Source organism: Camelus bactrianus, chromosome 9 (assembly GCF_048773025.1).
Source record: "Camelus bactrianus isolate YW-2024 breed Bactrian camel chromosome 9, ASM4877302v1, whole genome shotgun sequence".
Classification (NCBI taxonomy): domain Eukaryota; kingdom Metazoa; phylum Chordata; class Mammalia; order Artiodactyla; family Camelidae; genus Camelus; species Camelus bactrianus.
The window spans coordinates 61,715,693-61,740,505 of NC_133547.1; the positions used below are offsets into that span (position 1 = coordinate 61,715,693).

Here is a 24,813-nt window from a genome sequence, read left to right on the forward strand (position 1 = left end):
CTGAGCCATGGCTCTATGTGCTCTGGCTTGGGACTCCTCACCCCACACTCTGCCCACCTGACTCTGGTGTGATCGCCTTCTCCTGGGCCTGTTTCAGCAGTCACTTTCCTGCTCTCCCTGAACACTCCCACCTCAACCAGTCCACCAAAACACCCTGGTCCACTGCCTACCACATACCTACAGTGGCCACTCACCAGAGGCCAAGAGACATGACAAGCACTCCACAGCCTCATTCCCAATTTCATTTTTTGTCACACCCTTTTTTTTCTTTTCCTTTAGGGTCATTTTTTGATGCTATCTCATTCCATTTTCTATATGCCACCTCAAATCCCTTCTGGGTGAGATGAGACATAAAAAAATAAATGAGGAGGAAGGAAGGCTTACTTGGCTATGACAGGAATGGAGAGGGTTTCAGCGATGGCTTTGATGACTTCACAGCTGACAGGGTGCTGAGGTCGCTCCTCCCGCTTCCTTGGAGATGACAGAAAAAAGAAGGCTGAGGGCTCAGTGTGAAAGGGCATGTCACAGTTAGCACAGGGCCACATTAGCCAAACCCTACTGTCCTCCCTACTAAACCTCAGGAAGGCCATGTAGCAGCAAGGATGGGGGTCTGGGCTATAGGGGATGGCTCTCCCTGACCTTTGAGAGTACACGAGCTTATGCTGGGAAGGCAAGTCCAGCCCTCGGAGACCTGCAGGTGGGGCATGGCTGCAGGGGGCTGATGTGGGTGGTCATACTGCTATTCCCTGGCTTCCCCTCGCCTCTGCCAGAGATGAGAGACAGTGCCTTAAGAATGCTGCCTCTACTGTCCGAGTCTTGCCCTCCCCTAGGGACTAGGAACAGCTGCCGCAGCTCAGACTGGCCACTCCCACACAGCTGCCTGTGCTGAGGCCAAGTTGGGCAGCTGATCCTGGGGAGAAGCACCTGGCACAGGGTAGGCCCAGCAACCAGGGCAGGCCACAGACCATGGCTGTCACGAAGAACCACAGGGGAGGCAGGACCACAAGCTGGGGCTCCTGCTTCCACGGTCAACTGCAAGAGTTCTTGTGTATGAGTGAGTGAGTCTCAGGGATGCTGAGGTAAGCCCTGACCTGAGGTGTGCTCAGGAACAAGCAAGAGAGGTGGTCGCCCAGACAGCCCTTACCCAGGTCCTGCCTGAGTGTGTCCCCTCTGCTAAACTCCTCAATAAAAGGGTCAGGGGCCACAAGGCCTTAGAAAGTCTGGTCAACCCCCAGCCTCCATCTCCACCTCCCCACACCCCCAGCAGCCCAGTGCTAGCCCATCCTCAACAGCTTTGATGGCCTCCTTAAACTCACCCAAATCTTTCTTCCTAGTGTTTCCAACTAGTGGGGGAAAAGAATAGCTTTATTTATTTAGAGAACACTATATGCTAGGCACCACGCCAAGACTGTATACTTATAACCTCATTAAGAGCCTCATGACAACCCAATAAAGCAGAAATTATCTTAATTTGAGGAATTAAAATGAGGTCTATGATGCTCAAAGAGGTCAAATGAGTTGTCCAAGGATACACAACCAACAAACAGCAGAGCTGGGATTTGAAACTAGGCAGTCTGAGCCCAGAGCCTGCTGTCTCAGGAAGGGGCATGTGTGTACACATGCATGGCCTTTCACCTCCTTCTACTGGCTTAAACACACACAGCTCTGATCTCAGTGGTAGAGCATTTGACTGCAACACACACAGCTCTGATTTTCTGTTTTATATGTTGGAGTTCTGGGTTCCCTTCTCTGAAAATGCTGTAATAGACACAACCAGCAAAAAATGGGCTGTTCCAACAAGACGCCTGAACTCAAAAGGAACATCACTAAGAAGAGAAGTCACTCTGGCCAAAGTCGGCTGACCTGGGATTATGTACAAAAGTACATCCTGGACACAGGGAGCATGTTTGGCTGGGAAACCAAGGGTAGCCTTCAGCAACACCTCAGCTCCTAGTAAAGAGGTCATTAGCTACAGATACAAGGACTGTTTAGTCATTGTGACAGCTGGCAGTCCAACAAGGGCAGATAAAATAGGTAATGTCTTTAAAAGAACAGCAATCTGCCTGGGGTCATCGAGGGAGAAGCTATTGCTGAATGTAGTGGAAAGAAAATGACACTCAGCTCCAATTCCACCACTTCCTGACTGCATAAAATTTTGAGCAAATCACTCATCCTGAGGGAGAAGTGTTTCTCCTCCTTCTTGGTCTCTTTATATCACCAAAGTTCGGTGCAGTGCCTACCACAGTACATGCTCAAAGAATGAAACAAAGGAAAATGCAACCACATAAAGGGTATGACCTTCCTGAGAACTTACAAGATGTCAAAGAGCTAGGCAGACCTAGGCTGCATACACAGAAGTTGGTAGTCACCTGGGGTCTTATAAAAAAACATTAAGATGGCTGAGGACCTCCCTGCAAGTCAGTCACTAGAAAGGCAACTACTCACCTCCCATGAACAGCAATGGCAGCGATGCCAGTCCTCTCTATCCGCTTCACAAGGTTCAGGGTATCTTCCAGCTGAGGGAGGGGACCACACAGGGTGGTTACTGAAGCCACAGAGGGAGTAGCTTCCATCTCCTCAAGTGGGTTCAGCCCTACCCTCTTCTCCAAACCTTCTCCGGCCTCTCAAGAGTCATTTACACCTCCGTATTACATCTCCAGAGAAAATGGGCCTTCAGATGTAACACAACATCCTTACCGATGGCAGGATGCGAATCTTGCAGGTCACAGGTCTACATGTCCCTTTTACAAGAGTGCTGAGGATCTGCAGAGAGGAGAACACAAGAGCATCTGCCTCTTCTGGAACAAACAACTGCAACTGCTTGTACTAATTAATTCTGCTCCAGACCTGTGCGGCCCACTGGCATGGACACGCCTATCTCCATGTATGTGTCCATGTGAATGTGTCTGTTACATAAGCTCCATGAGGGAAAGGATTCATCTTTTTTATTTTGTTTTGTTTTGTTTGTTTGTTTGGGGGGAGGAGGTCATTAGGTCTATTTGTTCATTTATTATTAGTTTTATTGTTTTGTTTTGTTTTTAAATGGAGGTACTGGGATCCAAACCCAGGACTTCGTGCATGCTAAGCATGTACTCTACCATTTGAGCTATACCCACCCTCCTTTTTCTATGCTGAACCCCCAGCACCAGTAGCCCCTTGCCTAGGATGCAGTGGCATACAAATATTTGGTGAATGAATGAATGAGTGAATGAATGAGTGAATACACGCATAAGTGGATCTGCATGCGTGCCTCTTTAGAACACAGTGATTCTTTGCCAGGGCAAACATCAGAATCACCTGGAGAGCTTAAGAAATACAGAATCTTAGATTCTACCTCATATTTCCTGAATGAGTCTCTAGGGGCAGGGTTTAAGAATATGTGTTTCCCAAAGACTCTGCCCAGCACACTCTCTCCTCAAAATGGTTCTAAGGTCTAACGCTGGTTGAGAACACACAGCTCACGGCTCCATTCCTGTCTGAAAGCAATGTTCCCTGAGTGCTGTTTCGTGATCTGGCAAGGGAGGGAGCAGGAAAGCTTTAACAGAACCCGGACCCTGTCCTCAAGTACCCCTTTCTTTAGGGGAGTTGGATATACAGGAATGAAACTGGTAAGAGAAAAGACAACATAGTCAACATATTAAAAAGTGTTTATTTTGCATAGTAATTGCAAAGGACTCCAAAGAAAAATCAAGAAAGTCATACAGAAAAGTGTCAGGTCAGTAGCAAACCAGACCATATGAGAGTCAGAGATCAAGAAAGTGTAGATGACATTTTAAGTCTGTGGCCTTGCTATCTTCTTCCCTCACCAAAAAATTCGGGCCAGGCAAGCCAAGGGGAAGGTGATCCCAAGAGCCCTCTTCCAAAAACTGGATCCCTATCCAGCAGAGCAAGGGGACATCCAGGCAGTGGCTGCCAGTTTTGGTTCTAGACAGGTGGGGGCAGCAGAGAGCTGGATTATAAGAACCAGTGAAAGAGGCCTTTCTCTCAGGGACAGGCTAGGGCAGGCCTCTCCAGGAGACATCAGACCAAGAGGCTGGGTTGATAGGCAGCTAGACAGATCATAGGCAAGACATGGCCTGCTGGCCCAGGCACAACTGCCAGAGAGTGGCAGGAAGGAACTGTCCCCAGGTGCTGCTGCAGGAGGCTGACTGGGCCTGAAGTCCTAGGATCACTTTGGCAGGCCTTAAAGGGGCACCTACCCTTTAAGAGGGGAGGGTGGGTATTGTTATCCATCAAGATACACAGTAAAAAATTCTCTGACAGAGACACTAATCCTTTCCCTCAGGCTGACAGTACCATCTCTGGAAGGTTCCTTTGTAAGTGCTGACTTAGAATTCTCTGATGTTTGGTAATTTCAGAAATATCAGCTGGTTTGATCCAATTCTCTGTTCTGCAGAATTTCCTTTTGGTGTATTTTATCCAAGCAGCTCTAAGCATCTTTTTCAGTATTTCTGTTCATTTCATGTGCATGTTCAGGACCAAGAAGGAAATTAGTAACCAAAAGTCCTAGCTACTTTCAAGAGTCACATGGGAGGGGTAAGGCCAACTGGAGTTTGTCTTCTGGTCACACCCTATCTGAACCTCTCCTGGATCCAACTCTCCCAGATCCAAGCCACACCTCATGTCTCTGTGGTGTGAAAGTCTGTGGGGGAAAAGGCCCCAAGACAGGCCCAGATCTGAGCAGGTAACAGGATTTACTTTAGAAAGGAAATTACCCTACAAATGGTAAAGATACATTATAGGCACATTAGAAATACATTACCTGTGCCTTTTTGCCCATGGAAAAAATGAGAAGGCACTTAGCCTACAAACACGCTGTCTTCCTAGATCCCAGAGACAGTAGAGGGTGGAGGAATATACAGAGTTGGGCTACTGACCCAGCAATGGCAGCTCTAATGGGTGGTGCCTTATCCCAAGTTGCTCTACCCTGTGGGAGACACTAGGACGCTTAAAGCCCAGACAGGAAAATGGGGATAGAGAATGAAAAGGAAATCAAAGGAGCTAAGAGAAGTGATAAGGAAAAAGCCAGTGGAATAAGAAGAAACTAAAAGGTGTATATGGTGTGGCAGAAAATGTCACTCCCTCATGCCCTGGCAGCTCACAACATGGGGTGGCAAACATCAACCTGTCCCCAGAGCCTCATGAAGCTGGCCACCAGAATCATCAAGAGAAGGGAATCAGAGGAAGCTAACTTCAGCTTACCTCACATGTCCCTAGCCTGGCTGCTCTCAAAGGCGGATGGTGGACTCTATCTCATCAAGCCCCCTAGGAAAGGCCAGTCCCATCACCTGAAACACACAGCCACTGAGCCCATCCACAACCCACAGACAGCCTGGCCTACATTCTCATGATCTTCTCAGAAGGGAGAGAGGCAATACAGAGGTGGTTTTAAATGAGTCCTCAGGTCCCCTGGCTCTCGGTTGACACGTCCCTAGCCTTGGGCTTCTAAGAACTCCAAGGCTGCTGTAGGCTAGCTCAGGGGTTCCTGAACCTGCCTGCATGTCAAAATCATTGGGAAGCCTTTAAAAAAATGTCCAGACTCCCAGGTGGAGTGACTGATCCCCTAAATCTGGGGAAGGCAAGGGAGAGGTGTTCCACGGAACTCAAGTTCACAGGCATGTTTAAGGACCTCTGCTTTCACTCATGCAGGACTTACCTTCTCAATCTTGTCAGGATCTGACAGCAGAGCAGCTCCCATTCCACCCTAAGGAAAAGCACACAGAGAGGCTTCTTACAGCTGGAGAAGGGTGGCTCCTCCCTGTGGTATGGCAACCTGGCAGCACCCCAGTACTTGCCTCCAAGGGACCAAGTTAAAATCAGCACTTCTCCTAAGCATGCAGAAAAGCAGCTGCATCTGTGCCCACAATCTCAGGGATCAGAGTTTGATGAACTATAAATGTCATCAGTCCGATCCTCTTAGCAAGACCCACAGATCTATCTAGAAGTAGGTTCTAAAAAAACATTTTCAGGACTGCCCATTCCCTACCCAGGGTCTCAGTGTCTTAATAAACTAAACCCCACCATCTGTCAAGTTCTTAAAAAAACAATAGATCATTCTTCCTTTGAAATGAGATCAAATGCATCTTCTTCTGATCCTTAACATCACTTCCTTTGACACCACCACCTCCAGCAAAGCTACTCAAAGGCACATCACCTGCAACCCTTGTCCACGACAATGGCCCACCCAGTTCTGAGCGCCCGGACAAATGTCAGACTCTAACAAAAGCCCCAGCTAATGGAAACCAACAGCCTATGGAACCACTTAAATCTTGACGTTAGTAACAGTGGTTGTCCCTTGATGGTGGGATTACTGGTGATTTTCCTGCTCTTTTTTGTACTTTTCTACATTATCCAAGTTTTGTACAATGGTATGAATTACTTAAATAATCAGAGGAGTGGGAAATGTAAAAAAACAAATCCAATAAATATATGGTGTTAGTATACAGACTGCATACTAATGAATGCTCACAGGATATGCTCAGAAGGTTTTTGTTCAGTTATTAGAGTTTAATTTCATGTTTAAGGGTGACAGATTAGAACCAGAGAGAACACTAAACCAGCAAAGACTGAGCCTGCATTTCAGAGGAGAAAGAGAAGATCAGAGGAGCTCCTAGCCCTGGACCCTCAGCTACAAACCTTAGAGGACTTAAGGAAGCCCTGGCCACTCAACCCTGGCTCTGTATGTCCTTCACCTCACACATGCAATCCGGCCCTTCCTTGTAGAATCACAGGATCTAAAATCCAGTCTCACTGGCCCTTCCACAACAATGGCTTTCTCAATTGGTATTTCCTTCCTTCCTTTCTATTTAACTTATTTATTTGCTTTTTTGAATAGGCAACACATTAAAAATCTTAAAAGTTCAAAAGGATAAAGAGTAAGAACTCTCCATCCCTGAGATTTGATTTATTTTTTTAATATGACTTCAATTTTTGAACTATGAGAAGAGAGCGATATTCAGCTGGTATGCATTGGTATGACATACTAGGAGGTATCTGTCCTGACTGGTCAGTGCCAGTGCTGTGACAGTTATTAATTATTTTAAGTAGCACCCTGCAATGGGGATTTAGTCCCTATGCAAAACCAAATAAAAACTTAGTTTCCTTCCCTGGGGGAAACCAGTGTCACTAGTTTCTTCTGTGTCTTTCCAAATATATTCTATGAGTAGAGAAGTAAACATATATATATGTTATATATATATTCATTCCCCCTCCCCCATATATAAATGGTGGTACACCATATACAATTCTGTTTCTTGCTTTTTTCACTCCACGATCTCAGGGAGAATATTCCAGCAATTTCAACTCTGCTCCATATGCAACTCAGGGGCATCCAAGAGTAATTAGAAGGTAGCAAAAGATAACCTGACATTCTCAACTTCTTACAGACAATTTCAAACCTCCATAATTCCTTGAAGCAGCTGTCCAGAAGGCCCTCTGGTTTTCAAGCATCCAAACGGCCTTTCCCTCAGGCAGCCTTCAGTCTCCTGGCCTAAAGCAAAGGTCCCCAGGACAAGTAACTCCTGAGAGCAGAGCAGCTGCCTCTGGGCGCCTGACCCTGACCTCACACCCTGTGGTAAGGTTCTCAGGGACAGCCCCGCAGGAGTCCCTCTGGTACCCCACATTCAGCCAATCCCAAGCAGTCCTTGTTTTCCGATCCAAACATCCTTTCCCTCTAGCTGTCCCAGTGGCATTGACGACCAACAGTCCTCCAGGCTGCCAGTCTTTCCTCCACCTACTGCCACCACTCATCCCACCTCTCCAGTCCAATCATTTGCCAGCCAAGTCCTGTCAAATTCTGCTCTAGTTTGGTTTCTCTTCTCTCCATCCCTGGTCTCTCCTGTGGACCCAAGACTTTCATCTCCCATACTTGTGTCCTGACCTCTGGCCTCTTCCCACTCGAATCCACTCAAATCCACTAGACACATGACTTCCAGATTAGTATGTCTAAATATTTCTATATATAGAATATATTTGGAAAGATACACAAGAAACCAGTAACACTGGTTCCCCTTGGGGAAGGAAACTACATTTCTGATCACATGCCTTCTCTGTTCAAAAAAGGTCAGAGAGATCTCAAGTCAAAGTTCAGCTAATCTGGTCCCAATCCAGATTTTCAATCCTGTGTTCCTCAGCTTCCTCTTTGTTTCCCACTCCCCAACCCTCTGGTCAAATCAAGGTTCTCTGCCTCTACTTCATGTTGGCCTCTAGGTCCCTGCTTGTGTCCCTCCCTCCGCCTTCAGGGTCCCAAACCTCCTCACCAAGGCCCACATTTCCGCACAGGATCCTTAGTTTAAAGCGCTGCCTTTCTGCTCCTTTCTCTGCGTTTCCATAGCAGTCATGTCTGATCTCTTGTGATGACAATGGGGACACACGTATTACATCCTCTATTTTTTTGTAACATATGTCTTGGTTTTATTCAAGAAAAGGCAAAGCCCTGTTCACATGATTCTTTCTTTTAACATTTACATCATTTGTTTTATTACTTGAGCACAAGTGTTCTGTGTGTGTATTTATTTATGTATGTATGTATACATGTGTATGCACATATAAAATTTTTCCTGAACCATTTGAGGGTAATTACATACATCATAGCCTTTGGCCTTTAAATATTTCAGTGTATATTTTCTAAGAACAGGGATAGTCTTACATAACCACAGAAGTTATCAACTTTATATATTTACGTTGATACAGTAATTTTAGCTAATCTACCATAATCTATATTCTACTCTTGCCAGTAGATTTAATAATATCCTTTGGAGCACTTTGCCCATTAGTACAGGATCTAGAACAGAGTCAGGGACTGTACTTCATTGTCATGTCCTGTCAGTCTCCCTTAATCTGTACCCTGTATTAGTAACGAGTATAAAGAAATCAGTTTACCTTGGTGGAATACTCTTTTGGACATCCCATGTTGACGTCAATACCAGCCACATCATTTTCACTGGAAAAACATGAAGGAGAAAAGGTAATAAATGCTCAACTTGAGAGTAGCACAGAGTCAAAGGCATGGGTCTGAGCTCATGAAACTTTTACAGTGTCCCTAGCCCTCTGAAACACACCAACCCTCAGTGACAGAAGGTGAAAAATCCTGTCTCTAAAATGTGCAACTGGCTCCCCTGAGCAGAGCTCCAGAGGAAGAATATAACACACTCACACATGAGGGAAGGGCTAGCGTAGAGGACTTTGCTAGTTTCAAGTTGTATCAGGTAAGTCGAATACAGAATGACAGCCACGCTGCACAAGATCCCAGAGTTCCAGTTCTAACTGTGTGGTGAAAGCCCTTTGTCAATACACAAAAGTGACAGGAGCATAAGAGCCCTTTTTCAGGGCACTGGTTCTGGTGGAAGCTGCAGGGCAGTCTTTGTGTGCTAGGCTGCACAGGTGGCTTCCGGAAAACAATTCTCAGACATAGTCCCTCATCTTCTGGTACATACACAGTTAACAGTCTGTAACCAGCAGCAACTACTGCCTGGGTACCTTCTCACCCTGGTTGTAATTAATAACAATAGCTAGCACTTAGTAAGCGCTCACTGTGTGCCACACACTGCAAGACACTTATATGCATCATTTTGTTTACCTTTCCCTGTAATGCCAGAGGGAGGTAGTACTATTGGTCTTATTCTATAGATGAGGAAACTAAGTTCTCTGTGAGGTTAAGTAACTTACCTAAAGTCCCACAGTCAGCAAGCAGCGAAGTATCAAAGTATCAAAAATGAATTAACACTAAAAAATAGGCCCTCATTCAGAGATTCTCTGGGGTCCAGACACAATAGGTACACATGAGGCCCAGGGCAGGCCTTGGACGGCACAAATAGAGAAGGAAACCGGACACTCTTAACCAGGAAACAGAAGGCAGTGGACTGGGAAGCAGAACTGGGAAGCAGGAAGATGTCACCTCCAAGGTCACCAGGAATAGTAAGACCACACAGCCCATGGGAGAGGCAAAGGCAGTCCCAAAGAGAGAAGAACTTACACAAGCCTGGCCACAGCAAGGGCTCGCTCTGCATCTGAAGTCCCCTGGAACATAAGAGGTTGCATCAACTGCTGCCCTGACACAAGTACACATGCACAGAAAGGACACCCAGGCACGCCACACACACACCCACACACCCACACACACACACACCCCAGCAAGTGAAGTCCAGCTGGCTTTCTCTTTAACAGCTAGCCCACCAGACTAGCTCACTGGTGGAGACCAAAAGTAGACCTGGAGGGCTGAGAAAGTGTTATCAATGGTGTGATTACTTTAAAACATAAAAAAAATTGGAAAAGTTTTAGCGTGAACATTCATATACCCATCACTTAGATTCTACAATTAACATTTTTCTATATTTGCTTTATCATATGTCTACTCATTGTTATCAATTTTTTAAAAACCTAAACATCATTCAAGAGGTATCTCTGAAAAGGGACAAAGAAATGCCCAAAATGAGAGAACAGAGTTACAGAATCACTACTCAACTCTAATACAAATCTTAACTACTCTTGAGGAAACCTCATTTCTTTTTATGGGAAATAGATACAGACTATACAAAACAAAGACCATGATCTGAATAGCCAATGCCAGGGAATAAAAATATATAAATCATGCCAAACAGATAACCCCTGCGATGAAGGAAATTAAATTTGAGACTGGAAGCATATAATAGACTGCTAGAGCTTGATTTCCATAAACCATCTTCAACAGTGTAATCACTCATGAGCAGATCTTTGAAAACTGTCAAAGTAGGGTCTTCAGCAAGACTGAAGACCACTGTGCAGTGGAACCCAGGCATTTAGTACTGTCTCGGCATGGGGCACGAGCGGGGAATGCACTCAGCCCTGGGATCCCGTACCATCTGGAAGACAACCCTGCTCTGTTCTCTTTCGCAGGTGCGGAAGACCACTCGGTCGTCAGGAGCGACAAAGTCCACTGTGCTGAGCACCTCTGCAAGAAAACACAAACACATGGCACCACCTGGTGAAGAAGCAGGTTCAACCCAGCCTAATCCCTAGAAGAAGACACAGGAAAAGTATCACCCTGAAGGGAAAAATGGGATGCTGGAAATATACTATTCTTGAAAGAAATCAGTGCATACCTGGGAGACTTCTCAGGTGCTGATGATGGTCTACTCTCTCACCTAGAGATGGTTAGTTACATGACTGCTCGCTTTAGTTATTTGTTAAACTGCATGCTTGTGTCTTATGCACTTTCTCTGTATGGTGTTTACAATTCTCAATTTTTTTAACTTTGACAGAAAGTGTACATACGAAGAACCTTATCTGTGTTTCAGATTTTGTCCAAATCTTCCCAAAAGATGTCATTCTGAAATTCAGCAAAGTTGCTATTTCTTTTTTTTTTTCATTTTGGGGAGAGGTAATTAGGTTTTAATTAACTAATTAATTAATTTTAGTGGAAGTTCTGGGGATTGAACCCAGGACTTCATGCATGTTAAGCATGTGATCTACCACTGAGCTACATACCCTCCCCCAAAGTTGCTGTTTCTTAATTACTTACCTATCATGTGCATTGTGTATTGTGAGTGGAGATTTATGATATCACAGGAAATCCTCATAATTTGCAGTTGTGTATCTGCAAATATGCCTGCTTGCTAAAATTTATTTGTAACCCCCTAATCAAAACTTGTGGCATTTTCATGGCCATTCACGGACATGCATAGAACTGCAAAAAATGCAGTCACCAACACACACATTCCCAGCTGAAGTCAAACAAGGTAACGCTCTGCCTTCTTCTTTCAGCTTTCGTCCTGTAAACAAGGGTCTTTACAACGGTGTATTTATTTAATGCCACTTTCTTTGCATTTTGGGGCTTTTTGTTGGTGATCTCACCATCTACAATGGCCCTAAGCACAGTGCTGAAGTGCTACCTAGTGCTCCTAAGCATAAGAAGGTGGTAACATGCCTTACAGAAAAAATACATGTGTTAGATAAAGCATGAAATCATAGTGCTGTTTATTCAGGCATGAAATCATAGTGCTATTGGCTGTGAGTTCAGTTTAATGAATCAACACTATATATTAAATAATGTGTCTTTACACAGAAACACACATAAAACAAGGTTATGTACTGATCTGTTAACGAAATAGTGTGACCAAAGTCTCGCAGGAATCTAACCCTGTATTTCCCCCAGGAGCAATGGTTCAGTATTTGCTAATTTGGTGTTTGCAGCAACTTTATAGAACATAACTACTGTAAACAACAAGAATCTCACATGCTCTTCTTAATGAAGTTCTGCAGTAGGTACTATCATTACTAGCTTTCAAAGATGACTACCACATGGAAGAGACCCAAAGTGGCAGACGGGAGAACACACCTACCTCAAAGGCTTTTCTGAGCAATAACGGAGATCTTTAATGCACATAAAGCTCGTCCACAAAGGGAAGTTGTTAGTATCGTCCCAGCACTGAGCAGATTAGAAGGTTAAAAAGGTGGGGTAAAGGCAATGGCATGTGGGGAGAAGTCATCGAAGTGATCCCCAACAGCACATTGATCATGACTGGCAGTAAGAAGTCTAAGAGAAAAACCACAAAAACTTAGTGTTTACACTATAGCTTTATGTTTAACATCAGAATACTGAAACCCCTGTTAAAGCGCTGGTGAAATCCATTCTGACATAGTCATTTATAGGTACTAACATGGGAAAATATCCTAACAGAAAAGTAAGTAGCAAAACATGTAGCATGATCCACATCTGTGTATAAGGGGGAGAGTATATATAAATATGTCATATTTTTATACACACATTTCACTACACATATAAAAAAGTACATGTTATTTCTCTTTGTGATCACTTTTCAAGTATGGGATGATGGGGGATTTTCATTTTTTAAGTTGTATACATCTATAACATTGAATTTTTCATAACACAAAGAAAATATAAATCTAAAACAATTAAAGACAAAATTAAGTCATAACTTCTAGTGAACTTACATTAAGATTTTACAACATGTATACATTTCAAAAACCTCAGACAATACCACAACTCTAAGCAGAATCAGCCTCATCAATAAAGTATAAGCAAAACCACAATTCAGCACAGTTCACCACTTCCATTTGCGAAGTACTTACGTGTACCTTATCTTATATGATCCTCACATTCCAATCCTATGATTTAAATAAAGCGTGGATTATAACTTTCATTTTACAGCTAAAGGAACTGAGGCAGAGAGGTCATGTGACTTGCCTAAGGACACAGTTAGCAAGTGGCAGAACCAGGACCAGTGCTGAAGCCATCCTGACCCTAAGCATCCCTCCTGTGCAGTGACATCTGGTGATTTACATGCTAGCAAGCCTGTGGGTAGAAGGCATCCTCTGCCTGTTTCACATCTGGCTATTTGTCACAGTCTCTGAAGAGCAGGGACTGTTCTCAAGGGAGCATGTGATCCATCAAATTACACAGCCAGGCAAGGAGCACCCTGGAGGACACTGTCACCAGGGCAAGGGCAGTGGTAGCACAGTTTGGCTGTGATCGGGCACACACACAGTCCTGGGACCAGAGTTGCACTCACCATTGACAACTCTCTTGCACTGAAGCATCTTGAGGTCGATCAGCTCCTACAGAGGAACCAAACAGCACATGTCAGTCCTGGACACATATGTGCCCTAGGCATAGGGGGAAGGCCTTCATCACACACCTGATGGGGGTCAATTGGCCTGTCACCCAACTACCAACATCAAATCATGGCTTTTTGGATATGTAGTGCTGTCCTCCCCAACAAAGCCTGGCAAGCAGGGGCTTGAGTCAGCTCCTGTCAGTGAGCTCCTCTTCCCAGGGACCTTAGAGATGTCTGGGGCCTAGAAGGGGTGAGCCACTCAGGGAGTCAGAGAGAAGACAACAGCTTAAGATGTGGACACCTGGACTTTCCTCATCTACTAGTCTCAGCTCCAGCCCATCCCCTCAAAGAACTTCCCACCTCATCCCTATGCAAACAGCAAGCAGTGAAGGGCTCCCAGGAAACATCCAAGGACAAAAGTGAGACCACTGAACAGGAGCACAGGGAGGAAGACCTGAGATCAACATAGGAAAGAAAAATTTAAAATTCTATCCAACATAGGTCACGCTATGAGGAAATGAAAGGGATGAGGCCCTCAGCTCTGGGGATATTCAAGCAGATTCAGGAAAGAAAGGAAAAGGGGGGTTCTTCAAAATCAGGATCAGAAAAGATGAAGGGAAAGCTCATGTGTCCTGAAGGGTTGAGATTCTCTACCTCTTGGTGGGAGACAAGACTGCTCTGCTTTGTTTGGTGGTCATTTCAACAGATGTGGAAGATAAATCTGAAGGGCTAGGCACCCATCACACTGCCCAGAAGCTCACATCTAGGAGTTGTGGAGGTCCAGAAGAAGACGGGGAGAAACTCTCAGCCCTGGAACTCAGGCTCACGCTGACTTGCTTTGAACCTCGGCATGTCACAACCCCAGCCAGGTGGACACAATGGCCTTTGCTCCCTCATGTGGCACGTAGGGCTAAAGTGGCCAAACAGGCCCTCTGGCATTCACAGGCCCCTCCCCACCATATCTATCATCCAGGTTAATACGCACTCTAGGTATTTCTCTGGCTATTCTTTCCAGGTTGTGTCCAGGTCATCAAGTATCTGATGCTCACCAGGCCTGACCAAATAAATCACTACCTCAAAGCAGTATGGATATACGGTTGGCATCCAAGCCCCAAGAATCAGTGCGGTGTCCCAAGGCACAGACAGACCCCAACACAGAGCTCCCATAGCCAGTGATCCTGGTTGCAGGGCAGGCAAGAAGGCAAGAGGACAAGTGGGCAGCACCTAGTGGCCTGTGCTTATAAAAACAAGGTCTACAGCCAGGCTGAGCTGCAGCTGGGAAAGGGCAGGGCAAAGCAAAGCCAGCTCCACAATAGTAACTTGTCCTCCTCAGGATTCCCCAAAGCCCCTGCAGAGTCCACCTTGACAGCCTTATCGCTTCTTTGTATGCTAGTTACGGATGCAACTGTTGTACCTTTACCATTAGACAGTGAACTTCCTGAGGAGGGTTCGGTCCACACAAAGGTGGGCTTTGAGGACCCTGACCAGGTAGCCTGAGCCCCAAGGGAAGGAGCTGAGGCAAAATGGCCCTTGAAACATCTTACCTTCTTTTCTGTCTCCAGACTACACCAAAAGAGCCTTTGGGACCTGGACACAGTTTCAATCATCTTCGTATTACTAGCCTCTAGCACGTTGTAAGTGCTCACTAAACATCTGCTGAAGTTGGCTTCAATACCTTACACACAGCAGATGCTCCGCTTTTGTTAAATGGAGAAATTAATTTAAACTGTTACCAATAAAACCACAAGTGTACGCCTGCTCACCCACACACACTTAACACTACTGTTAATAAATTTTATTCATTTTTAGTTAATTCTATGGGTACAGAGTAGAACCTCATATTTTTTTTCAGTGTATTTTCTTAATTGGTGAAAACAAACTAAATTGTTTTTCCATGTGGTTGAGATTATCATCTGTGCATCCTGATATCAAACTGCCTTTTATATCTACACAAGTTGTGTGGGAAAAAAAGGCTATTCGTGGTCAAATTGGATATTGCTTTTCTGTCTCAATTATCACAAATGTTTTTCTGATACCAATATCACTTTCTCAATTTTTATCATACATAACATTTTATTTTTATAGAGGAGACTACTCCAACTTTGCCACAAACAATGCCTTCTAGTTCCCAAATCTATCTTCATCACATAGTTAATAATATAATTTTAATTGGTTTTTCCTTCTTTTTAAAATTAACTTAGCTTTTTAACTTATCTGAAAATTAAGCCCATTCATAAGTCACTTTTTAGTCATATGGCTACCTAATACCTGAATAGCATTTAATTTTAAAGTGTCTTATCATGTATGGGTTTACTCTTCCTTGTCTGTTATGTGTTACATTCCTGTATCTGAACTATATCCTGCTACCGTTACCTCCTCCATTCCACTTGGCTAGCTTACTCTGTCTGAGCTGATCTTTACAGTTTATCACCAGTGTTTCTTAATGCCACCTTTCCACCCTCACCTCTGGCATATCCTCATACTCTTTCAGTCTCTAGCTTGGCTAAAGAATCATGAGATTTATCTCTTGTTTTCAGAAACACAAATATACTCAGATTGATAAACCATGTAATTCCCCCCTCAAAAAAAAAAGGGGGTCACTGCCAAAATGAATAATGGGAGTTCCATAAGGAGAGAGAAGGGGTAGAAAGAATACTTGAAGAAATAATGGCAGAAAATTTCCCAAATTTGATGAAAAAGATTAATCTACACATCCAAGAATCTCAACAAACTTCAAGTAGAATAAACTTAAAGAGATCCACACCTAGACACATTGCAATCAAACTGCTGAAAATCAAAGACAATTGATCTTGAAAGCAGCACAAGAGAAGTGACTTATCATGTGCAAGTGACTCTCAATAAGATTAACAACTGATTTCTCACGAGAAGCAATGAAGGCCAGAAACCAAGGAGGTGGAAGACTTGTACGCTAAAAACTACAAAACATTGTTGACAGAAATTCAAGGAGACTTCAATAAATAAAAAGATACCTCACATTCAAGGAATGGAAGATTTAATACTGTTAAGATGGCAATATTCCCCAAACTGATCTATACATTCAACACAAATACTGTCAAAATCCTAGCTGCTTTTTTTGAAGAATTGACAAGCTGATCCTAAAACTCATGAGGAACCCAGAACAAACAAAACAATCTTGAAAGAGAAGAATAAAGTTGGAGGAGTCATACTTCCTAATCTCAAAACTCACTACCAAACTACAATAATCAAGACTGTGTGGTACTGGCATAGAGATAGACATATAGACCAAAGGAATAGACCTGAGAGTCCAGATACAAACCAAAACAACTATGATCAATTGATTTTTGACAGGGGTATCAAGACAATATACTGGGGGAAGAATTATCTTTTTAGTGCTCGCTTTGGCAGCACATATACTAGAATTGTCTTTTTAACAAATGGTGCTGGGACAACTGGATATCCACATGCAAGAAAATGAATCTTGATTCCTACCTCATATCATATACAAAACTTAATTCAAAATGTATCAAAGACCTAGATGTAAGAGCCAAAGCTATAAAATTCATGGACGAAAACACAGGTATAAATCTTTGTGACCTTAGATTAAGCAATAATTTCTTAGAGATGATACTAAAAGCACAAACAAAAGAAAAAGTTAGATAAATTGGACTTCATCAAAATTAAAAGTTTTTGTGCATCAAAGGACACTATCAAGAAAATGAAGACAACCCACAGAATGGGAGAAAATATTTGCAAATCATATATCTGATAAAGGTCCAGTATCCAGAATACATAAAGAACTTTACAACTCCTAGAATAAAAAGACAAACAACTCAATTTAAAAATGGGTATTCCTAATTATCCCCCCTCAAAAGTGGGCACAGGATATGAATAGACATTTCTCAAAAAAAGATACATAAATGGACAATAAACATAAGGAAAATGCCCAACATCATTATTCATTAGGGAAATGCAAATCAAAACCATAATGAGATACCACTAAGATGGCTATAATCAAAAAGACAAGTAATAAGTGTTGGCAAGGATATGGAGAAACTGGAAACTTTATATACCACTAATGAGAATGGAAAATGGTACAGTTGCTTTGGAAAACAATCTGGCAGTCCCTCAATGGTTAAGCATAAAGTTACCATATGGTCCAGCAATTCCACTCTAGGTATATATACCCAAGAGGAATGAAAACATGTCCACACAGAAACTTGTACACTCATGTTCACAGCATCATGGTTCTTAACAGCCAAAAGGTAGAGATAATTCAAGTGGCCATCAATTGATGAATGGATAAACAAATTGCTGTCTCTATATACAACTGATCATTAATCAGTCATTAAAAGGAATGAAGTACTGATACAGGCAATGATATGGGTGAATTTTGAAAATATTATGTTAAGTGACAGAAACCAGACACAAAATGCCAAATATCATATGATTCCATTTACATGAAATTTCCAAAACAGGGAAATCCACAGAGACAGAAAGTAGATTAGTGGTTGCCAGGGACGGGGGGAGGGAGAAGTTGGGGAGTGATTGTTAATGCATGTGAGGTTTCTTTTTGGTATGATGAAAATGTTCAAAAATTGATTGTGGGCATAGATACACATTCTGTAGATATACTAAAAGCCACTGAATTGTATACTTTACATTGGTGATTTATATGTTATATGAAACATATCTCAATAAAGATGTTAAAAAATGCTTGGAGGAACAATTTTGGGTCAATTGACAAAACCAGAATATGGAAGGTAGATTAGAAAAATGTATTGTAACAATTAAATTTGCTGAAGATGATGGCTGTATAATCATACAGAAGAATGACTTTATTCTTAGAAAATATCAATAAAGTATTTGAGAAGTAAAAAAATCATAGTGTATGAAACTTACTCTCAAATAGTTAGGCAGAAAATACATATTAGAGAGAGCACAAATTATAAAACAAATCAAGCAAAATGTTGACAATAGGTCAATCTGGGTAGGGGTATATGTATGTTCTTTGTCTATTCCTGAAACTTTTTCCATAAATTGAATTTTTTTAAGTTTTAAAAAGTTATCCATTCTCTTCAAAAGACTTGAAATGTCCTCAAAGATGTACACTGCTGGCAAAGAAGCACATGAAAACATGCTCAACATCACTAATCATCAGAGAAATGCAAATCAAAACCACAATGAGCTATCACCTCACACCCATTAGCATGGCTACTACCAAAACACAGAAAATAAAAGTGTTAGCAAAGATGTGGAGAAACTGCACTGTCGTTAGGACCATAAAATGGTGTAACTCACAGGGAAACAGTAGGGAGGTTCCTCAAAAAATTAAAAATAGAACTAACATGATCCAGCAAATCCTACTTCTGGGTATATATATCCCAAAGAATTGAAAACAGGATCTCAAAGAGGTATTTGCACACTTACATTCATAGCAGCACTATTCAAAACAGCCAAGAGATAAAAGCAACCCAAATGTCCATTGACAGATGAATGGATGAGCAAAATGTAGTACACATACAATGGAATATTGTTCAGCCTAAAAATGGAAGGAAATCCTATCACATAGTACAGGATGTGTACTATGTATCCTCATGGATGAACCTTGAGGATACTATGCTAAGTGAAACTAGCCAATCATAAAAAGACAAATATGCATATTTCCACATATAGGAAGTCTCTAAAGTATTCAAATTCATATAAACAGAAAGTAGAATGGTGGTTACCAGGGGCTGCACGGCAGGGGGAGAAAAGGGAGTTGCTGTTTAAAGGGTATAGAGTTTCAGTTTTACAAGATGAAAAGGTTCTGGAGATCTGTTTCACAATTAAGTGAATGTACTTACTACTGAACTGTACACTTAAAAATGATTAACATGACAAATTTTATGTTATGTGTTTTTACCACAATTTAACAAAATTTCTTTTAAGTACCCATTCTGGTAATCAGGACCTCTTAAGAACACTGCCTTCTCCCTTCATCCTACTTATTAAAAGGTTTAAGTCCTCTCTAGGTAGCCTCTCACAGTCTGGATCACTGGAGTCCCATTGCTCCTTTTTTTTTGTATATATATTTTTATTGATGTATAGTCATTTTACAATGTTGTATCAATTTCTGGTGTACAGCATATAATGCTGCAGTCATACAGGAACATACATATATTTGTTTTCATATTCTTTTTCACCATAAGTTACTATAAGATACTGAATATAGTTCCCTGAGCTATACAGTATGAACTTGTTGTTTATTTTATATATATTAGTACCTGCAAATCTCGAACTTCCAATTTGTCCCTTCCCACCCTCTTCCCCCCTGTAACCATAAGTTTGTTTTCTAGGTCTGTGAGTCTGTTTCTGTTTTGTAAATAATTTGTCTTTTTTTTTCAGATTCCACATATAATTGATATCAAATGGTATTTTTCTTTCTCTTTCTGGCTTACTTCACTTAGAATGACAATCTCCCGGTCTATCCATGTTGCTGCAAATGGCATTATTATATTATTTTTTATGGCTGGGTAGTATTCCACTGTATACATACACCACAACTTCTTTATCCAGTCATCTGTCGATGGATATTTAGGTTGTTTCCATGTCTTGACTACTGTAAATAGTGCTGCTACGAACACTGGGGTGCATGTATCTTTTTGATAAGGTTTCCTCTGAATGTATGCCCAGGAGTGGGACTGCTGGATCATATGGAAAGTCTAATTTTAGTCTTTTAAGGAGTCTCCATACTGTTTTTCATAATGGTTGCACCAAATTGCATTTCCCCCCAACAGTGTAGGAGGGTTCCCTTCTCTCCACACCCTTTCCAGCATTTATCGTTTGTGGACTTCTGAATGATGGTCATTCTGACTGGTGTGAGGTTACACCGCATTGTAGTTTTGATTTGAGTTTCTCTGATAATTAGCAATATTGAGCATTTTTTTCATGTGCTTATTGGCCATTTGTATGTCTTCATTGGAGAATTGCTTGTTTAGGTCTTCTGCCCATTTTTGGATTAGGTTGTTTATTTTTTTATTATTAAGTTGTATGAGCTGTTTATATATTCTGGAAGTTAAGCCCTTGTCAGTCTCACCTTTTGCAAATATTTTCTCCCATTCCGTAGGTTGTCTTTCTGTTTTGCTTATGGTTTCTGTTGCTGTGTAAAAGCTTATAAGTTTAATTAGGTCCCATTTGTTTAGTTTTGCTTTTATTTCTATTGCCTGGGTAGACTGCCCTAGAAGAACACTGCTAAGATTTATGTCAGATAATTTTTTGCCTATGTTTTCTTCTAAGAGGTTTACAGTTTCTTGTCTTATGTTTAAGTCTTTAAGCCATTTTGAGTTTATTTTTGTGTATGGTTTGAGGGAATATTCTAACTTCACTGATTTACATGCAGCTGTCCAATTATCCCAACATCATTGTTCTTATAAAAAGGAATAGGTACATGAGACCTGATGAACTCCTGGAAAACTCTGTCAATAGGGCAGAACTTTGTAGGGAAGGAGGCCATTGCTCCCTTGACTTTTGCTGAACTGGTTCATCCTTTCTTCACCTCCAACTAATGAGGGCTTTGCAGGGCTTTTAAGAAGGTGTCTGCATGCCTGGTATGTCCTCTGTCCTGAGAGGTGGAGCGGGTGGTTTGACCATCTAATCCCACAGATTGGTCATGTCATATAAAATTATCTACACAGCTGGACTGCAGGGCAACTCTGGATCCACCAGGGGGCAGTACCCTTCCCAGTACTTGGCCCAGTTCCCAGTGACCTATTCACATCAAGCTGGGGCCAGTTGTCCTGCCTATCTCTGCTCTCCACAGGAGCTAGGTCTGGTTAAAGAGCCTAGGCCTCCTCCAGCAAAGGCTCTTAGTTTGTTCATAAGCCATGTTGCCTCTCCCAGAGCAAGTGCCCATCAAACATACAAAGTGCTTTAATCAGAATTTCCTCTGCTCCAAACTCAAGCAGAGCCCTGGAGGAAAGGATTAGTTACAATCATTAGGAAAATCAAGCTTTGATCAATTAGGAGGGCCACCTTCTGATGTCATCACATAAATCCTAGGACCATGACTACCCAAGTACTTGAAAACAACCCTAAGAATTCTCAACAAAGCAGCTGATGGAGCATCTGGAATCTGGTGGGTCAGCTCTGTTTCCCACTACCCAGCTTCCGTGACCCCCATCATACAGACCAATTCCCCCAGGGCTATAAATACATTGAGGCTATCAGCAACAGGCACTGTGCTCTCATGCAAACACTCCATTCTGTCCTGGTGATTCACTCGACATTGTCTCAAGTGAATACAACTGCACTTTCTGGGGTCCCAGAAAAATGCTGCTTGCACAGAAGTGAAGTCCAATGGGGCTGAATATATTAATACTACTGCCTTTTCCTCAATTTTAGCAACCCTCAGAATCTTGCCCCACAATAAGTTAGAGCCCAGGTGATCTGGTTAAAGGCCTGAAGCCCTAACCACCACTTGGTCCAATGGAAGAAACCAGTAGGATGGCCATGGTGGAGATATTAAGTGAATTTGAAAATAAAAGCTTAGCACTCAATGGATCAACTCTTACTTTTCATGAAGGCACAAGATTAGGGAGAGAAGGGAAATGGAGCATCATAAGAATATCATCAGAATAAGCAAATAATTAATGGAGACAGTATGCAAAGCATGGGCAGAGAGGAGAGGGACACCCTATACCCTAGGCCTTGAAGCAATCATGGGGAAGGTATGGCTGGACAGAAATGGTGTTGGGGCAACAGGGAAGAAGCAAGGGGCTTCATCCTTGAGTCTGAGTCATCCCACAGGGCCCTATTGGTAAATATGGACTAAGTGGACAAAGAGCTAGCATGTCCCTCTCTGTTATCATCCTGGGGAGGAGGGGAATCAAAACCAATGAAAGATACCAGCTGTTCTCTGGGATTTGGTCTTTTTTGGTCTCCAGACTTCAGAATCTGAGCCTCTGTTTCCCCACAGTTCCTCCTCCCAATCCCCTTCCAAATTCAAGAGGTTTTTTCTGGAGGCTGAGGAGGGTGCTGGCCAAGAAAGGCTATACCTAACCCAAGGCTGACCACCCGGGGGCCAGAGTGTGGGCTCAAGGGATGAGTCACCAGATTAATACTGCTTAGCACACCACCATATTCCCCTGGGACTAGCCCCTGGGAACAGGCTCCTCCCTGCCTTCCGTATGTTCTGGCAGCCTGGAAGGCTTATGGGTGTACACAAACAGCCCAGATCACATTATTAGGGCCTCCTCACCTCCACTTCAACAAACGACTTAAAAGTTAGGTCTTGGGCCTCTGTGACCCTGAACTCTGGAAACTCCCTTTCTGATTCCCACCTCTAAACAACACATACTCCCTCCTTCCCATTTCACCTGGCCAGCACCCTAGATGCCTCTGCCCCTGCCCAGGTACTGGCATTCCAATTCCCAGTCATGGGCATCCTCCTGCCAGGCTTCCCAGCTCTCCTTCCCATAAAGCTACAAACCAGTATCACTATGCACACCTGCTGGTGAGGTTCACCACCCACTACCCATTCCCCATGGGAACAGGACCAAGACATCTTCACTTCCTTTGCTCTGGTCCCTACCCACTCCTGCCACCCTTATTTCCAACAAAAGACTGGCTTCTTATAAAACAAGTCTCTCAGGCAAAACCCCTCAGCTTCCCTCCCCTTCATCATCCTCTCCCTCTCCTCCTTGCCCTATCTCAGAGGGAGGCAGGTACCACCACCTCGTCAAGAATCCTGTCCCTTCCAAACCTGGCCCTACAAATCCCCCCTAATCCCACAAATATTCAGACCTCTCCTTATTGCTAAATCCTTCCTCTTATGGTACAAACAAGAAAGTTGCCAAAAATCAACTCCCTTCACCTCCAGCTACCTGCCTGTACACTTCCTCTCTTCACCTCTTGAATACCTGGGGGGTAGTCAGCAAGCCCTATTTCTACTTCCTCATTTCGCTGCCCATTCCTCAACCTATTAATCCCAAAAGTGTTCCCATCTACATGCCACAGCTGTCCTCCAGTCACCTAACTTTCAAATCAAATATCTTTTTTGTCTTTTTGCAATTAGATTTCTCTGCATTGTCTGACATAGTGAAAAGGCCTGACTTTTGCCTTCCCTGACACTGTACTCTTCTTAATTTGCCAATTTCTCTCACTCTTTAACTTTTCTATCATTAACCCCAACCACACACATGCACACATAAGCCCAGTACATAAGGGTATATTCTCTCCAAATCCCCTCTTAAGCTTTCCCTTCCCTCTACTTTAGTGCTTTTTTGTATGTGCTTTCTTTTTAATTAAACTTTTTATTTTGAAATAACTGGATGTTCACATACAATTGTTAAGAATGTGAGATCCTATGTACCTTTTGCCCAATCTCTCCCCATCTTGCAAAACTGTGGTACAACATTGCAACTAGGATGCTGACATTGATCAAGTTAAGACACAGAATACTTTCATCACCACAAGGATCTCTTGTGTTGCCCTTTTATAGCCACAATCCCCACCTCACCACCACTAGCTTTTAAAGACCAAAATATCAGAAGCACTTGAATAGCTTCCCCTAATGCTTATACCCACTAGGGGGACATATCAGGACTGGGGATTTCGGGGGAAGTTGCCCAGATAATTATGATACATCACCAATTGAGAACTACTGCTCACACTCCCTATCCAGTATTAGGTATTCCTATAACTCTATTTTTCCTAGAAGATGCTTTCCAAACCTAGGTCTGAAGTCCTAATATTCTCCACAGCAGCCGGCAAGTGCTACTGCCACCAGAAAATCCTACAGCTCCCCACACCAACCCCAGCCAGCCAGCTTCCCTGGCCTGAATCTGGTCCTTTTCCTCCTCTTCCTAACCCTGAGTTCATTGCTTTAAGTACTGAAGCTCCTACAGGGGCCAGGGCAGTGGTTGACATGATGCTCATCTACCCACCTGACCCAGGTGTCCCACAATGCCTCCATGCTCCCCAGGCTCCTCAGGGAACTCCTCAGTGTCATGAGTGTTTATCTTCTGCTCCCTTTAGTGAGCACCTGTGAAGTGAGAGCCCATTCTGCCTCCTCTAAATCCTGACTACTTCCACCCACAGATGGGAAGGCTTCACTTGTGGAAAAGATCTCCAGGAAAATTGGGAGCCCCTTACCTCACAGTACACAATGTCTGCTCCATAGTCCAGAGCCAGCAGCCGCATTGGGAGAGTCCCTACCCGAACCATAGGGGCTAAGATGAGTTTGTTGTGGTAGCACAATGAGATGCTGTTCACAATCATTCCTCCCCTGCTACAGCCTGGA

General features: G+C 43.0%; 1 protein-coding gene across 4 annotated transcripts in view; it reads right to left on the reverse strand.

Moving 5' to 3' along the window:
* The window catches only part of DUS2 (dihydrouridine synthase 2), a 40,352-nt gene that overhangs the window by 8,037 nt on the left and 7,502 nt on the right, over positions 1 to 24,813 (reverse strand). For all 4 annotated transcript variants that reach the window (XM_010962509.3, XM_010962511.3, XM_045522276.2 and 1 more), the window contains 9 exons: positions 24,666 to 24,808; positions 13,509 to 13,554; positions 10,836 to 10,927; positions 9,974 to 10,017; positions 8,881 to 8,941; positions 5,657 to 5,704; positions 2,698 to 2,763; positions 2,446 to 2,516; positions 385 to 471 (listed from right to left, as the gene is read on the reverse strand). In XM_010962509.3, the coding sequence (XP_010960811.3) occupies positions 385 to 471; positions 2,446 to 2,516; positions 2,698 to 2,763; positions 5,657 to 5,704; positions 8,881 to 8,941; positions 9,974 to 10,017; positions 10,836 to 10,927; positions 13,509 to 13,554; positions 24,666 to 24,808 (658 nt within the window). The remainder of the gene's footprint in view (positions 1 to 384; positions 472 to 2,445; positions 2,517 to 2,697; positions 2,764 to 5,656; positions 5,705 to 8,880; positions 8,942 to 9,973; positions 10,018 to 10,835; positions 10,928 to 13,508; positions 13,555 to 24,665; positions 24,809 to 24,813) is intronic.